The following is a 16807-nucleotide window of genomic DNA, read 5'->3' as shown; positions in this document are numbered from 1 at the left end:
CAAATATTGATTCCCATTGTGTAGGCTGTCTTTCTACTTTCTTGATGAAGTTCTTTGATGCACAAAAGTGTTTAATTTTGAGGAGTTCCCATTTATTTATTTCCTTCTTCAGTGCTCTTGCTTTAGGTGTAAGGTCCATAAAACCGCCTCCAATTGTAAGATTCATAAGATATCTCCCTACATTTTCCTCTAACTGTTCTATGGTCTTAGACCTAATGTTTAGATCTTTGATCCATTTTGAGTTAACTTTTGTGTAGGGTGTGAGATATGGGTCTTCTTTCATTCTTTTGCATATGGATATCCAGTTCTCTAGGCACCATTTATTGAAGAGACTGTTCTGTCCCAGGTGAGTTGGTTTGACTGCCTTATCAAAGATCAAATGTCCATAGATGAGAGGGTCTATATCTGAGCACTCTATTCGATTCCATTGGTCGATATATCTTTATGCCAATACCATGCTGTTTTGACCACTGTGGCTTCATAATATGCCTTAAAGTCAGGCAGTGCAAGACCTCCAGCTTCGTTTTTTTTCCGTAAGATGTTTTTAGCAATTCGGGGCACCCTGCCCTTCCAGATAAATTTGCTTATTGGTTTTTCTATTTCTGAAAAATAAGTTGTTGGGATTTTCATTGGTATTGCATTGAATCTGTAAATCAATTTAGGTAGGATTGACATCTTAATTATATTTAGTCTTCCAATCCATGAACACGGTATGCCCTTCCATCTGTTTAGGTCTTCTGTGATTTCTTTTAGCAGTTTTTTGTAGTTTTCTTTATATAGGTTTTTTGTCTCTTTAGTTAAGTTTGTTCCTAGGTATTTTATTCTTTTAGGTGCAATTGTAAATGGGATTCGTTTCTTGATTTCCCCCTCCGCTTGTTCATTGCTAGTGTGTAGAAATGCTACGGATTTTTGAATGTTGATCTTGTAACCTGCTACTTTGCTGTACTCATTTATTAGCTCTAGTAGTTTTGTTGTGGATTTTTCCGGGTTTTCGAGGTATAGTATCATATCGTCTGCAAACAGTGATAGTTTTACTTCTTCCTTTCCAATTTTGATGCCTTGTATTTCTTTTTCTTGTCTAATTGCTCTGGCTAGAACCTCCAACACAATGTTGAATAATAGTGGTGATAGTGGACATCCTTGTCTTGTTCCTTATCTTAGGGGGAACGTTTTCAATTTTTCCCCATTAAGGATGATATTAGCTGTGGGTTTTTCATATATTCCCTCTATCATTTTAAGGAAGTTCCCTTGTATTCCTATCCTTTGAAGTGTTTTCAACAGGAAAGGATGTTGAATCTTGTCAAATGCCTTCTCTGCATCAATTGAGATGATCATGTGATTTTTCTGCTTTGATTTGTTGATATGGTGTATTACATTAATTGATTTTCTTATGTTGAACCATCCTTGCATACCTGGGATGAATCCTACTTGGTCATGATGTATAATTCTTTTAATGTGTTGTTGGATACGATTTGCTAGAATTTTATTGAGGATTTTTGCATCTATATTCATTAGAGAGATCGGCCTGTAGTTTTCTTTTCTTGTAATATCTTTGCCTGGTTTTGGTATGAGGGTAATGTTGGCTTCATAGAATGAATTAGGTAGTTTTCCCTCCACTTCGATTTTTTTGAAGAGTTTGAGGAGAGTTGGTACTAATTCTTTCTGGAATGTTTGATAGAATTCACATGTGAAGCCGTCTGGTCCTGGACTTTTCTTTTTAGGAAGCTTTTGAATGACTGCTTCAATTTCTTTACTTGTGATTGGTTTGTTGAGGTCATCTATGTCTTCTTGAGTCAAAGTTGGTTGTTCATGTCTTTCCAGGAACCCGTCCATTTCCTCTAAATTGTTGTATTTATTAGCGTAAAGTTGTTCATAGTATCCTGTTATTACCTCCTTTATTTCTGTGAGGTCAGTAGTTATGTCTCCTCTTCCATTTCTGATCTTATTTATTTGCATCCTCTCTCTTCTTCTTTTTGTCAATCTTGCTAAGGGCCCATCAATCTTATTGATTTTCTCATAGAACCAACTTCTGGCCTTATTGATTTTCTCTATTGTTTTCATGTTTTCAATTTCATTTATTTGTGCTCTAATGTTTGTTATTTCTTTCCTTTTGCTTCCTTTGGGGTTAGCTTGCTGTTCTTTCTCCAGTTCTTCCAAATGGATAGTTAATTCCTGAATTTTTGCCTTTTCTTCTTTTCTGATATAGGCATTTAGAGCAATAAATTTCCCTCTTAGCACTGCCTTTGCTGCGTCCCATAAGTTTTGATATGTTGTGTTTTCATTTTCATTCACCTCGAGGTATTTGCTAATTTCTCTAGCAATTTCTTCTTTGACCCAGTCGTTGTTTAGGAGTGTGTTGTTGAGCCTCCACGTATTTGTGAATTTTCTGGCACTCTGCCTATTATTGATTTCCAACATCATTCCTTTATGGTTCGAGAAAGTGTTGTGTAGGATTTCAATCTTTTTAAATTTGTTAAGACTTCCTTTGTGAACCAGCATATGGTCTATCTTTGAGAATGATCCATGAGCACTTGAGAAAAAGGTGTATCCTGCTGTTGTGGGATGTAATGTCCTATAAATGTCTGTTAAGTCTAGCTCATTTATAGTAATATTCAGATTCTCTATTTCTTTGTTGATCCTCTGTCTAGATGTTCTGTCCATTGATGAGAGTGGTGAGTTGAAGTCTCCAACTATTATGGTATATGAGTCTATTTCCCTTTTCAGTGTTTGCAGTGTATTCCTCACGTATTTTGGGGCATTCTGGTTCGGTGCGTAAATATTTATGATTGTTAGGTCTTCTTGTTTAATTGTTCCTTTTATTAGTAGATAGTGTCCTTCTTTGTCTCTTTTAACTGTTTTACATTTGAAGTCTAATTTGTTGGATATTAGTATAGCCACTCCTGCTCTTTTCTGGTTGTTATTTGCATGAAATATCTTTTCCCAACCATTCACTTTCAACCTATGTTTATCTTTGGGTCTAAGATGTGTTTCCTGTAGACAGCATATAGAAGGATCCTGTTTTTTAATCCATTCTGCCAATCTATGTCTTTTGATTCGGGAATTCAGTCCATTGACATTTAGTGTTATTACTGTTTGGATAATATTTTCCTCTAACATTTTGCCTTTTGTATTATATATATCATATCTGATTTTCCTTCTTTCTACACTCTTTTCTATATCTCTCTCTTCTGTCTTTTTGTATCTGACTCTAGTGCTCCCTTTAGTATTTCTTGCAGAGCTGGTCTCTTGGTCACAAATTCTTTCAGTGACTTTTTGTCTGAGAATGTTTTAATTTCTCCCTCATTTTTGAAGGATAATTTTGCTGGATATAGGAGTCTTGGTTGGCAGTTTTTCTCTTTTAGTATTTTAAATATATCATCCCACTGTCTTCTAGCTTCCATGGTTTCTGCTGAGAAATCTACACATAGTCTTATTGGCTTTCCCTTGTATGTGATGGATTGTTTTTCTCTTGCTGCTTTCAAGATCCTCTCTTTCTCTTTGACCTCTGACATTCTAACTAGTAAGTGTCTTGGAGAATCCCCATTTGGGTCTAATCTCTTTGGGGTGGGCTGCACTTCTTGGATCTGTAATTTTAGGTCTTTCATAAGAGTTGGGACATTTTCAGTGATAATTTCTTCCATTAGTTTTTCTCCTCCTTTTCCCTTCTCTTCTCCTTCTGGGACACCCACAACACGTATATTTGTGCGGTTCATATTGTCCTTGAGTTCCCTGATACCCTGTTCAAATTTTTCCATTCTTTTCCCTATAGTTTCTGTTTCTTTTTGGAATTCAGATGTTCCATCCTCCAAATCACTAATTCTATCTTCTGTCTCTTTAAATCTATCATTGTAGCTATCCATTATTTTTTCTATGTTTGCTACTTTATCCTTTACTTCCATAAGTTCTGCGATTTGTTTTTTCAGTTTTTCTATTTCTTCTTTATGTTCAGCCCATGTCCTCTTCATGTCCTCCCTCAATTTATCGATTTCATTTTTGAAGGGGTTTTCCATTTCTGTTCGTATATTCAGCATTAGTTGTCTCAGCTCTTGTGTCTCATTTGAGCTATTGGTTTGTTCCTTTGACTGGGCCATATTCTCAATCTTTTGAGCGTGGACAATTATCTTCTGCTGCTGGCGTCTGGGCATTTATTCAGATTTCTCTGGGTGTCGGACCCAGCAAGGTTGTAAGATTTTTCTGTGAAATCTCTGGGATCTGTTTTTCTTATCTTGCCCAGTACGTGGCGCACGTGGCACACGTTTGTCTCAAGTGTTTGGAATGGGTCTCCCCCAGTCACCGATCTCCGCGGCCTGGGGATTTCGGATCCAATTCTCTCCATTGGTTCAGAGGCCGCGCGTGGTGGGGGCGTCAGCTGCCGCGGCTTGAGGGGACCCTGTGGCTGGTTGTGGGCCACAGCGGGCCTGGGAGATTCCCCACCGGACCAGGAAGCCTCCCGCGGAGGGGGGGCTACCGCGGCTTGGATAGCCCTCTGATCCGAGACTCGTATCCGCGGACTCGAAGCAGAGACTCGAAGCCGCCCGCAAAAGAGGGGTGCCGCCTGCCTCGGCTTGGGAAACTTGCTTCTCCAATACTCTCAGCCGGCCGGGAAAGGAGGGAGGGAGTAGCTCGGACCACTGCAGCTGCCGCTGATCGGGAAATTGCGCGCCGCTCGGGGGTCTCACCGCAGCCGAGTCTCGCAGTCAGTCTAGCCAGCCCAGACTTTGGATAGCCCTGTGATCCGAGATTCGTAGCCGCGGACTCAAAGCCGAGACTCGAAGCCGCCCGCAAAAGAAGGGCGCCGCCTGCCTCGGCTTGGGAAACTTGCTTCTCCGATACTCTCAGCCGGCCCGGGAAGGAGGGAGGGATTAGCTCGGACCGCCGCAGCTGCGGCTGCTCGGGAAATCGCGCGCCGCTCGGGGGTCTCGCTGCAGCCAAGTCTCGCAGTCAGGCTTGCCAGCCCAGACTTTGGATAGCCCTCTGATCCGAGACTCGTAGCCGCGGACTCGAAGCTGAGACTCGAAGCCGCCCGCACAAGTGTGGCGCCGGCCGCCTTGGCTGGGAAGCTTGTCTCTCCGAGTCTCTCAGCCAGCCCGGGAAGGAGGGAGGGATTAGCTCGGACTGCCGCAGCTGCGGCTGCTCGGGAAATCACGCGCCACTCGGGGGTCTCGCCGCAGCCAAGTCTCGCAGTCAGACTTGCCAGCCCAGACTTTGGATAGCCCTCTGATCCGAGACTCGTAGTCGCGGACTCGAAGCCGAGACTCGAACCCACCCGCAAAAGTGTGGCGCCGGCTGCCTTGGCTGGAAAGCTTGTCTCTCTGAGTCTCTCAGCCAGCCCGGGAAGGAGGGAGGGATTAGCTCGGACCGCCGCAGCTGCGGCTGCTCGGGAAATCGCGCGCCGCTCGGGGATCTCACTCACCGCAGCCGAGTTTCGCAGTCAGAGTAGCCAGCCCAGATTGGGTTACGCTGTGTGTCCATTCCCTGCTGTAGCCCCGGGAGCTGTTCTGTACTGTTTCTGTTCACCTATTAGTTGATTTGGAGTCGGAGGAACTAAGACGCATGTACCTTACTAAGCCGCCATCTTGGATCACCAGCTTGCTGGTTTCTTTATTGGAGGTTTACAAGGGTGTTTTGTGGTGAACCCTGACAACTTTTATGCATGACTAGATATTGTGCAGATTTTATGTTCCTAAAAGAAGTTTTAGAGGAAATGGATTAGGTGTTTTTGAAGAGACAATTCCTTTTTAAAAAGAAATCATCCTTCATGCGACATCTTACCTGAAAGAGAAATTTGATACACTTCCAGTGTCCATTTATAGAAAATAATATCAGCAAAAAAAAAATAAAGTGATGGCATTGAATAATGCTCACTACAAACGTCTAGCTCTTGGCATGTGGAATTGAAGAAACAGTTACCTCCTCAGTAGGCATTTATTTCTAGCTTGATTATCCTCTGCCTTTCTTCCAGTATACTGGAAAATGATTCTCCAGAAGTAAAACTCCTTCCACAGGCAAACCTGACTTGTAAAGGATGGCCTGGGCAAGTAGAACCTGGACTTGCCTGTGTTCTGGTTATGGTTACAACTTACTTTCCTTTCACTTAGATTGTTAAATGATGAAATTGGCAGACGGGAAGGTGTGGAGGAAGCACTAAGTACTGTTCTTTCAGCTTCCATAAAGCAGACGTTGTTAGGATGTTCACTTCCTGACACTGGGAAGGAGATAAAAAGAATAGAAGAGGAACCCCAAACTAAATGACTGTTATCAGTAAGGAATCCATATTTAATTATCAGAAGTCTAAAATTATCTAAATGGATTTGGAAGCTACAGTCGAGCTTGTGGGAAAATATTTTAATCATTTTTCTCTTTTCAATTTTATAGAAATGAGCTTGTAAATGCAGATGGTAGATGTCACCTTTTCAATTTTGTGGCTAAACCCATTATCTTTCCTTCCGAATTGGGTCCTTCTTTACAAAAAGTCTCTGGTAGTTGATGTAGCCCTCGCAGTGCTGCTGACCTGGGGCTTGACACCTTGGTGTCTTCCTTGAGTTTTAATCCTGTTCCTTTTCCCTTGACACTCACTTATGAGTTTTCTTTCCCTCAATCCCTGACGTAGTCACCCTAGTTCAGGCCACTGCCCTATTGAAAGTCCCTCCCAGGAGCTCTCCTTCCCATCTTCTGTCCCTGCCCCCACTGCCCACCCCCTTCTGGTTCATCTCATTGGGTTGCAGGATTATCCTCCTAAAAGGCCCCTTTGCACTGTCACTTTCTGCCCTCCTAAGGGTCAGCAATCATAAGTGAAATCTTTACTGTTTATGGCAGGAGTTCCCAATCAGTGTGTGACGAGCTCGTTTCAATTCCGTTCAGTCTTCGAGGTCCGCTAGACCTCTTGAAGGTCCGTTTGGGGCCTGTCGAGGTATTTTTCACCCCCCTTGATAGCCTGCGCCTGTCATCTTTGCAAAGCTCATTTTCCATTGGTTACTTTAAGAGACTCCTGCTGCAGCTCAAATGTTCTCCTTTTTGTTTCCTGAGCACAAATGTTCCCACTTCCACCCGTTGAACAGGATGTTGAGGATGCCCGTTCTCCTTTAAGCCATAGAACATTTTCAGTTTTTTTCCCAAAGTCTTTCTTTGTGATCTTCACTCTATAAACACAGATTCTCCTGAAATTTAACACTGTTGCTTTCTAATAGCATTTTTATTTATTCAGTAACAATTTGTTGAGGGCCTGATGTGTTAGGCAGCATGTTGGGGATTCAACTGAAAAGGGCAATTTCCTTGTTTCTTAGGAGTTTACATTTTAATGTGAGAAACAAATCGACCATCAAGTGCAGTCCAGGTTGATAGTGTAGAATTTGGAAGAGAGAAGATAGGAAGAGGGGTTCAGTGAATGTTTTCTGAAGTAAAGCAATTTTAGGAACTAAAGTCTCCCAGCATTTTAAGACAGTACGTTTTGACCCATGTAGCTGTAATATTTAAATCTTTTTTTCTTCCTGTTATTAAATGTTGAGTTTTGTCATTGAATTCTTTTTCTATCCTTCATAGATTGGTGACCACCTGGTTACTGTCTTAATAATGGCTTTCCAAGCTTTTAACCAAGACCCGCTTCTCAGCTCCCTCTTTAGAAAAAATATAATGAACTTAGTTTCTTCACAGGTGCTATAGCCCTATAACTAATTATCTTAAATTCTTATATGGTGGGGTCCAAAACAGCACCCAGATGGGCCGATTCAAAAAGCCTCTGTAGAGCTGCTCGTCTCACTCCAGTCCCGGGGATTTCATTACAACACGGATTCTGATTCAGTAGGTCTGGGTGGGGCTTGTTACTTTCCATCTAAAAAACTCCCAGGTGATACTGCTGCTGCTCACAGGTGAAACACGTTTTGACTAAGGCTCTTAGGGGTTATGAAGAGATAAGAATTTAAGACAAAAGCAAGTGAAGATATGTTTTCTTCTGTCTGTGTGGGTGGGCCCTCTCACTTACTCTCCCTAATCTCAGTCAACAGCTTGTTACTGAGCTGGGTGGGGCTCACCTCTGCACCCAAGACGAAACGAGGAAGCTGGCTGCCCACCCCCTCCCCATGAATGAGCCTCCTCCGTGTCATGGTAAGGTGTGCACCTACCTGATGAGGCTGTGAGGTGATTTCCTGAGGCCCCTGCCACTGAGTAATAGGAAGCCCGTCTTAGGCAGTGGGAGCTGTTCCTTTTGGCCCCTGGCCAGCTGGTTTGGGAACAGCTCTCGACACAAGTAAGTCCCTGTCCTCCAGTGTGTGATCAAGAACTAGCAGGAAATTTAGCTTCAGCTTTTAAGACTCCCGTATGAAATTCTCATAACTTGTAGGAGCCTTGGCAGGTTGAGTGACCAGCCCTTGACCTGCCAGAGTGGAATGCAACTGCCTCTTTATTTTGCTTGAATGTTTACCTTGATGATTTTCTGTGGAATTTTTACTGGCTCCACCTATGCTTTTTTACACTGTAGATATTTTTGTGCACTGAAGACAGGAAAACAGTTGCTACAGGCAATTTGTTTCTGAAGTCCTTACAACCAACACTAGAAAGAATTATTTCCATCTTGCTCCTGGGGAACTTTTCCTGTGGAATTCCCCACACTGATTACATTGCAACTGTGACTTTTAGATTCAAGAGATCTTGTTCAGAGTAACTGTTATAATACAGATAGGGAAATGATGATGTCAGGGGGGTGAGCAGTTAGTACATGGCCTAGCACAGTGGTTTTTAAATGTCTGCATGTATAAGAATCACATGGAAAGCTTGTTAAAACACAAATTGCTGGGCCTGAAGTTTCTGATTCAGTAGGTCTAAAGCAGAGCCTAAGAATCTGTTAATACCCCTTTTCCTTCCCATGTCTTGTAATATGGTTACATCAGCCATTCAGTGATAAGCAGGGAGGTGGGCACATGTTCACAGCAGCACATATGTTGTTGATCAGTCACCATCAGTACCTGCCAGTCCTTATAGATTTGCTAGTTGGATTTTAAAAACAACAAGAATAACAACAACTAAAACACAGACACTGAGAACCACAGAGCAGCAGCTCTTCTGGTATTCCCATACCATCCGTGTTTTTTGTGATTGCCTAATCCATGTCCCATAAAACTTCCTGGTTTTTAATAGGAATGGAGAGCCACTCTTTTGGGGTGAAGATGTATGGACACCTAGTGTCTTAGTTTGCCAGGGCCACTATGACAGGCACCACAGAATGGGTTGGCTTGAACAACAGGAACTTATTCTCTTGCAGTTTTAGAGGCTTGAGGCCCCACATTAAGGTGTTGGCATGCCATGCTTTCTCCAAGGTCTGTAGGGTTCTGGTGCCGGCTCAGTTTGTTCCTCTATCACGGTGGTCTGGGACCTTCTCCCTCCTCCTCGGGTCTCAGCTCCTGCTTTGTCAGTTCCTTATAGGACTCCAGTCCTACTAGATTAAGGCCCACCCTTATTTGTTTTGGCCTCACTTTAACCAATAACATGTTCAAAGTTCCTATTTATCATTGGGTTTCACACCCTCGAGACTGAAGGGTTAGGACTTGCACATGTCTTTTGTGGGGGAAATTATTCAATTCCCAACATATAGGACAGAGCCACTGGGAAACTTGCTTCCCACCCGCCTTCTGTCACTAAGATGCATGTTTTTCAAGATAACCCATTTTAATCCCCCCAAACATTTAAGTTGGGAGAAGGAGAAAGGGAAAGGGACATTTTGCTAACCTGCTGTTTCCCTTCCTCTACATCCTTTACTTGTACCTTGCTTAAATCACAAGGGTGAGATGGTTGATGTTATTTGCTTGTTTTTGGCAAGTGCTCCTTGTTATTATTGAAGGTGATCAATGTGATGCTTTCTATTGAAGCGATTCTAGAGCATCCCAGGAGGGACACTGTGAGCTGGACCTTGGTCTGGATGGCCTTCCCTCTGATGAGGAGGAAGTCATCAACAGTTCTGATGAAGATGATGTCAGTTCTGATTCGAGTAAAGGAGAGCCTGACCCGCTGGAAGATAAACAGGTATATTTTGGTATTTGTTTCTACGTTTGTGTTTCTTGGCCTCTCACTATGCTTGGAAATAATATTTATCAGCATGATAAGCGAAAAACCCAGGGTTTTCTAAAACTTATAAAATATTTTTCTACAGAGCCTAAGATGCTGTATTTTCAAGTGAATATCACCTAGAGGTTATTTAGCAATTTTTGAGAAATTATGTTTTATAGTGTCTACTGGCTTTTTTTTTTTTGATAACTAAAACCCCTTAGGATTGTTCCTTGTACTGCTAACATTTTTACTTAGATTTCTTGAAAGGAATTATATGTATTTTCACAACACAATCAAATCTTTTTAGGGGTCAAATAAAGATTGCTATTTAGTACATCAGCATTTGCTTTTAAAAAAAGCGAGTTTGTGTGTCTGTGCACATGTTGGTGTAAATGAAACAAGACTGGCCATGTTTTGATCATTATGTGACAGGTATATAAGGATTCATTATACTGTCTTGTACTTTGGTGTGAATTTGAAATTTTCCATTATAAGAAGTTTTTTAAAAGCAAAATTGTATAAAAATATTCAAATATCTGTTCCATTTTAAATCACATTTCTTTATGTAAGGACGTAAGTAGAGGGGAAAAAAAATAGTACATCAGCAATATCCCTAGGATGTTTTGGAATATTATAAAGAGATGGAATATGAAAGGATCCACACAGCATATCAAACCATGGAGAAAATCCATTTCACCTAATACCTATGCCATAAGTTATTAATTGATTATGCTTCTAGTTTAACATATTTTTGCTCAGTTTAAATTCATTTTTGGTCTTAAAGAATTGGTTTATTCATTTAAGACTGTTGTGCAACAGTCTGGATTTAAGTACCAGCTCCAGCGCTTATGATCTCAATAACCTCAGGCAAATTATTTAACCTCATTAGGTTAGAAAGCCCCATTTTATATGTAGAAAAAATAATAGTACTAATCTCCTAGAATTGTGAGGATTAAATGATTTGATGTATGTAAAGCTATAGAACTCTGTCCAGCATGCCATTAGACTCAATGATCATTTGTTTATTATTTCTTACTAGTAAGGCTTCATTTCAGTGCTATAAAATATAGGATTGTGGAGTTGGGAGTAACCACTAAAATTATTTAGCCTTAAAGCAGGTGAGTTTGTAAGACTCCTAAGACAGATGAATAACTATTGTTCTTAAAAAGCCACAGTATCCTTCAGCAGTTTGTGGATTTTCTTTTGACTATCAAGTAATTCCTCCTGTTTCTTATTGATATCTGTCATACTGTAATTTTTAAAAAATATTTTTATTGAGGAATCTTCACACACACATACATAGTATACAATCAGTGGCTCACAGTATCATCACATAGTTGTATATCCGTCACCGTGATCACTTTTAGAACATTTGCATTGTTTCAGAAAAAGAAATAAAAAGAAAAAACTCATACATCCCCTCCCTCTCATTGACCACTAGTATTTCAGTCTATCCAATTTTTTACCCTTTATCCCCCCATTATTTATCTTATTTTTTTGCTCATCCATCTATACCCTAGATAAATGGAGCAACAGACACACAAGGTTTTCACAATCACACTTTCACATTGTAAAAGCTGTGTAGTTATACAGTCATCTTCAAGAATCAGGCTACTGGAACACAACTCAACAGTTTTAGGTACTTCCCTCCAGCCACTTTAATACACTATAAACTAAGAAGGAATATCTATATACTACATAAGAATAACCTCCAGGATAACCTCTCAACTCTGTTTGAAATCTCTCAGCCACTGAAACTTTATTTTGTCTCATTTCCCTCTTCCCCTTTTAGGTCAAGAAGGCTTTCTCAGTCCCATGATTCCAGGTCCTGACTCATCCCGAGAGCCCTGTCTGACATTGTCAGGGCAATTAACCTGGGTGTCATGTCTCACATAGGGAGAGCGCAGTTAGTTCACCTGCCAAGTTGGCTTAGAGAGAGAGGCCACATCTGAACAACAAAAGAGGTTCTCTGGAGCTAACTTTTGGGCCTAATTATCAGTAGGTTTAGCTTCTCCTTTGCAGGAATAAGCTTCTTAGGGGCAAGTCCCAAGATGGAAAGCTCAGCCTATTGAGTTGGTTGTCCCCTCTGCTTGTGAGAATAGTAGGAATTCCTCAGATGGAGAAGTTGAATATTTTCTCCTTTCTCCCCATTCCCCTAAGGTGACCTTGCAAATACTTTTTATTCTCTGCCCAAATTACTCTGGGTTGTATTGGGGCATCATAGTAACTTGTACAAACCACCAAGATCTTGCTCTGTATTCAAGATTCCATGTAATTGTGGTGTTCACAGAATCTGAGCATATAAATTAAATTAGACCATATACTACCCAAAATATAAATTTTTGTCATGCTGTAATTTGAAAGCTCATTTTCTAGGTTGCTTCTTCACAGACAGAGTCTGCACATATTTATAGAACACCCACTATGGCCCAGGTATCATAGGTATGTGCTGCAGGTAAAACAGCACTCGAGGTCCCTGCTCTTTTGGAGCTTATGTTCTAATGGGGCAAGGGTACTTTAAATGAACAAACATTAAGAATGCTATGTGGTATGAAGGAATAAAACAGAGCAATATACTAGAAATTGAGGAGGATACTTCTGATAAAAGCCTCTGAGAATATCTGAGCTGAGACTTACATTATGGGAAGGAGCTAGAACCTATCAAGAGTTTAAGGAAGAGCATCCAAATGGTCTTACTCCCTAAGGGTGCTAACTAAATCAACCTTCATCCTCTTTGATAAACGTCGCCAAATGTTTCTTTTCCTGATAGGTACTATTTTCCGTCATTTTGATCTATTTGTTTCTTTTACTTGAACCCTTTCTAATTTCTCACCACTCTTTTTCCAGTGAGATTGGTGAATATATCCTACTAGCGACCTGATGATACCCTGTACAAAGGAAAGATTAATCTCTAACCTTTCTGTGTTACGCATCTTGCCAGCATATCCTGTCATAACACTGTCTAGTTGACTCATTTGCATTGTGGTTGGTGAAGCTGCCAGGGTTCCTTCCTCTCTATTTGTGCCTGCTCTTCCTTTCCCTTCCGGTACTTACTTATGTTATTGTTTTTGTGTCCTTAGTTGTGGCACATTGTGATATCCCTGTAAAAGCATCTTTTGTTAAACAGTTTTAAGAGACTGTTTCTTCAGTTAAGCATGGACATTTAATGTCTTTGTAATTTATGCCAATGTATTAATAATTTCCTTCTTTAGAATTCTCAGCCATTCTGATGAGTTACTCTCTCTTTTTCAGAACCATCTGTAGTAGTAACAGAATGAACTGATTCTACATTTCTAGACAGTTGTCAGTACATCTAGCCCGGCAAATGCTTTCCTCTTAAGTAATTTACTTTCATTGTGTACAAAGAGTACAGTCTTTGGAGCCAGGTTGTCTGGAGCCAAAGCTGGATCACCAGCTCTGTGATCTTCACCAGTTTACTAACGTCTCTATACTTTGGTTTTCCCATCTGTAAAAAGAGAAGGGAACAGTGTGGGCACTTGTCCTTACTTTCTGATTAATTGATTATGTACTGTTTAGAATAGTGTCTCACATGGGATGAATGTGGGATCATTTTTAGCCATTTTATTAGTTTATCTGAAAATAAGAGAAATCTTGAGCATCTGAAATCAAGCATTATGTAACCTTATGATGTAAGTGTTTCTTGTTTCAAGTTTGCCTTTTGCTGTCTTTGATGAGTAAATCTGAAACACCTTTACATGTAAGGCAGTACTGTGTTCTGATGAAAAGACTATGAAATTTGGCATCATAAAGGCCCATATTTCAGTCCCAGTACTGCCACTTAGTAATTGTATGACTTTGGTCAGTTAACTTCACAAACAAAATTAGTTCATCACACCAGTCTCATTTCACAATGAATCTCAGTTGACTCAAAAAATTACATAATTTGGAAACTTCAGATATGCATTTAAGGAAATTAGGATGTCAACAAATGGCACAGGAACCATTAGGTGTTCCCATGTGAAAGAATGAATTTGGATCCCTTCTCTGTACACAGAAATGAATTCAAAAGGATCATAGACTTGGGCAGGCAATGGTGGCTCAGTGGCAGAGTGCTCGCCTGCTGTGCTGGAGACCCAGGTTCGATTCCCAGTGCCTGCCATGCAAAAAAAAAAAAAAAAGGATCATAGACCTAAATAGAAGAGCTAACACTCTAAAACCCTTAGAAAAAAACATAGGCATAACTCTTCATGAACTTGAGTTAGGCAAAAACTTCTTACATATGATACCAAATGTACAAGTGATGAAAAAAATTGATAAATTGGACTTCATCAAAATTAAAATCTTTTAAGTAGGCAGAAACTCACGCTCATCTTTATTATAGCAATTATCAGAGTTATACAGACTGCCATTGTAGTGGCCATTCTCATGTGCATGACAAGAAAATGCCCTAAAAACAGTAGAGGATGTCAGCAGAAGCAAAATCTAGGTAATTTTACTTCCGATACATCCCCCAGATTAGTTTGGACTGATGACTTTCATACTAACCATGTCTTTATTATGTATTATTTTAAAGAAAGAATCATTTATATCAGAAGCCTTATTAGGGGACATTTTTCCTGTAATAGTACTTTTGGCTCATATTTAGAAATAGCTATAACAGTTTTGAACTCAGTAGTAATTTTTTTTTAATGTTCTTAAATACAGAAATTGGTTTCATGAATTTGTAACACATGGTAATTTTGAAACCTTTTCTTTACTGCTGGAATGTAATATTTTTGAAAAGCTGGATCATTTCACAAATGGTCATTAAGTCATACCCACAGCTTTTACAGTGACCAGCAAATAACAAAGCATGAAATAAAGATAAAGATGTTTACAGAATTACTTTTTTTATGAAAAATCTAGGAGACACTATGTTTAAATAGATATTTAAGTGTTGTTGAGATTTATAGCCAATACATTGAATGTATTTCAATACATTCTCTATTGCAGAAATTGTATGGCTGCATGTGTTAAATGTAAATTATGTATAAGATACATGGACTAGAATTTGATTGTTCCTGTCTTTGAAAAAATGATCCTGACAATTCAAAAAAGTATTTTGTGGTAATGAGAACAGGTTGCTGAAAAGTGAAAATAGATTGTTTAGACAAACAGATTGGGGAAAAAAGACTACTCAGCAAATTACTTTATGTGTGATCATTTTTAAAGAAAATATTTGTTTTTTTTTATTCAAGAAATTTGGTGGTGGGGGGGGGCGGTGCATGGGTGACTCAGTGGTAGAATGCTCTCCTGCTATGCAGGAGACCCAGGTTCGATTCCTGGCCCATGCACCAAAAAAAAAAAAAAGAAAAAAAGAAATTTTTTGTAAACCAAATTATATGAGTATCTGTGAATAAGATATAAAATGACTGATGCTTGTGGTTTGGCCCAACCGCTAAACTATTGGGGACCCTCTACTCCTCAGCTTCTCACTGCTTGCTAGACGACACTGCCGCACGCAGAAAAGGGGCTCGAGCCGGGGGTCTGGGTCCAAGGGGCACGCGCAGGAGACCTCGCTGCGGGTCTAAAGGACTGGAGGCCGAGTCAATTAAGGCATGAAGCGAGGTAGCTTTATTGTTGGTAGACGCTTATGCCAGGGCCGCCAGAAGCTAAAGACCACGAGGCTTGACGAGCCCTGGATTATATACAGTTTGAGGAGAGGCGGAGTTAGGGTGTGGCCTCCAGGGGAGGGTAGCCAATCACACAGGGAGGACAGATGAGTGACTGTGACCATAGAGATGCTGTTCCTGAGTGTACCCATAGCAGAGGATGTTGGGTAGGTGGAAGACTAAGGAGAAGGCCAATAGGGTTAGAGAGACAAGGCTGCATCATCACTAGTCGCTGGTGAGGCTTGTAATTCAGAGGCTTAGAAGAACCGGACGTGCCAAAATGGCGAGGGAGGGAGAGAAAGAGACTAAGCCACCAGGCCAAGAATAAAATTATGCCACAGATGCTCTTAAAGTGAGCTTAAAAAATTATCTAAGGATGGATTGCTTGGAGTGTGAGTATATCTCAATAAAATTGCCTTAAAAATAATTTAAGAAAATGATCTAAGACCTCTGTCAAAATTTGTGCTGTAGTTTTAACTTTCGTGTGTAAAGATCTGAAGTGTAAGTAAAATGTATTCAGTTGTTTAATGTGTAGTTTTTTTTTAAATCTATCTGATAAGGGTTTAATAGCCAGAATATATAAAGACAGAAAGACAAATAATTCCGTTTTAAAAATGGGCGAAGGATTTGAATAGACCCTTCTCCAAAGATTATATACAAATAACCAACAGACACATGAAAAGATGCTCAACATTTTTAATCATTAGGGAAATGCAAATCAAAACCACAGTGAGACACCACTTTATACCCACTAGGATAACTATCATTAATAAAAAAAAAAAGGAAAAATAATAAGTGTTGGCAAGGATGTAGAGAAATTAGAGCCCCTATGCATTGCTCATGGGAATGCAAAATGGTACAGCTTCTAAAAATGGAAAAATTTGGCAGTTCCTCAAAAAGTTAAACATAGAATTACTATATGACCTGGCAGTTCCATCATTTGTACCCCAATGTTTATAGCAACATTATTCACAATAACTAAAAGATGGAAGCAACCCAAGTGCCCAGTGACAGATGAATGGATAAACAGAATGTGTGGTATAATACATATAATTCATAACATGTAGTTTTGATATTAAGTATGCATATAGAATTTAAGAATATGTTCAGAATTGAATATTAAATTTAATAGTTTGTTTTGAAAAGCATAATGTATACAT

General features: G+C 40.0%; 1 protein-coding gene across 2 annotated transcripts in view; it reads left to right on the top strand.

Moving 5' to 3' along the window:
- Nucleotides 1-16807, top strand: part of FGD6 (FYVE, RhoGEF and PH domain containing 6) — a 151338-nt gene that overhangs the window by 32495 nt on the left and 102036 nt on the right. For both annotated transcript variants that reach the window (XR_013155874.1, XM_077111630.1), the window contains exon 3: nucleotides 9858-10011. Coding sequence is in view for 1 of the 2 variants with exons in the window: in XM_077111630.1 (XP_076967745.1) it covers nucleotides 9858-10011 (154 nt within the window). In the remaining variant the exon portion in view is untranslated. The remainder of the gene's footprint in view (nucleotides 1-9857; nucleotides 10012-16807) is intronic.

Source organism: Tamandua tetradactyla, chromosome 7, assembly GCF_023851605.1.
Source record: "Tamandua tetradactyla isolate mTamTet1 chromosome 7, mTamTet1.pri, whole genome shotgun sequence".
Taxonomy (NCBI): Eukaryota; Metazoa; Chordata; class Mammalia; order Pilosa; family Myrmecophagidae; genus Tamandua; species Tamandua tetradactyla.
The sequence above is the reverse complement of the archived record's forward strand: the minus strand, read 5'-3'. Positions and strand labels throughout refer to the sequence as shown.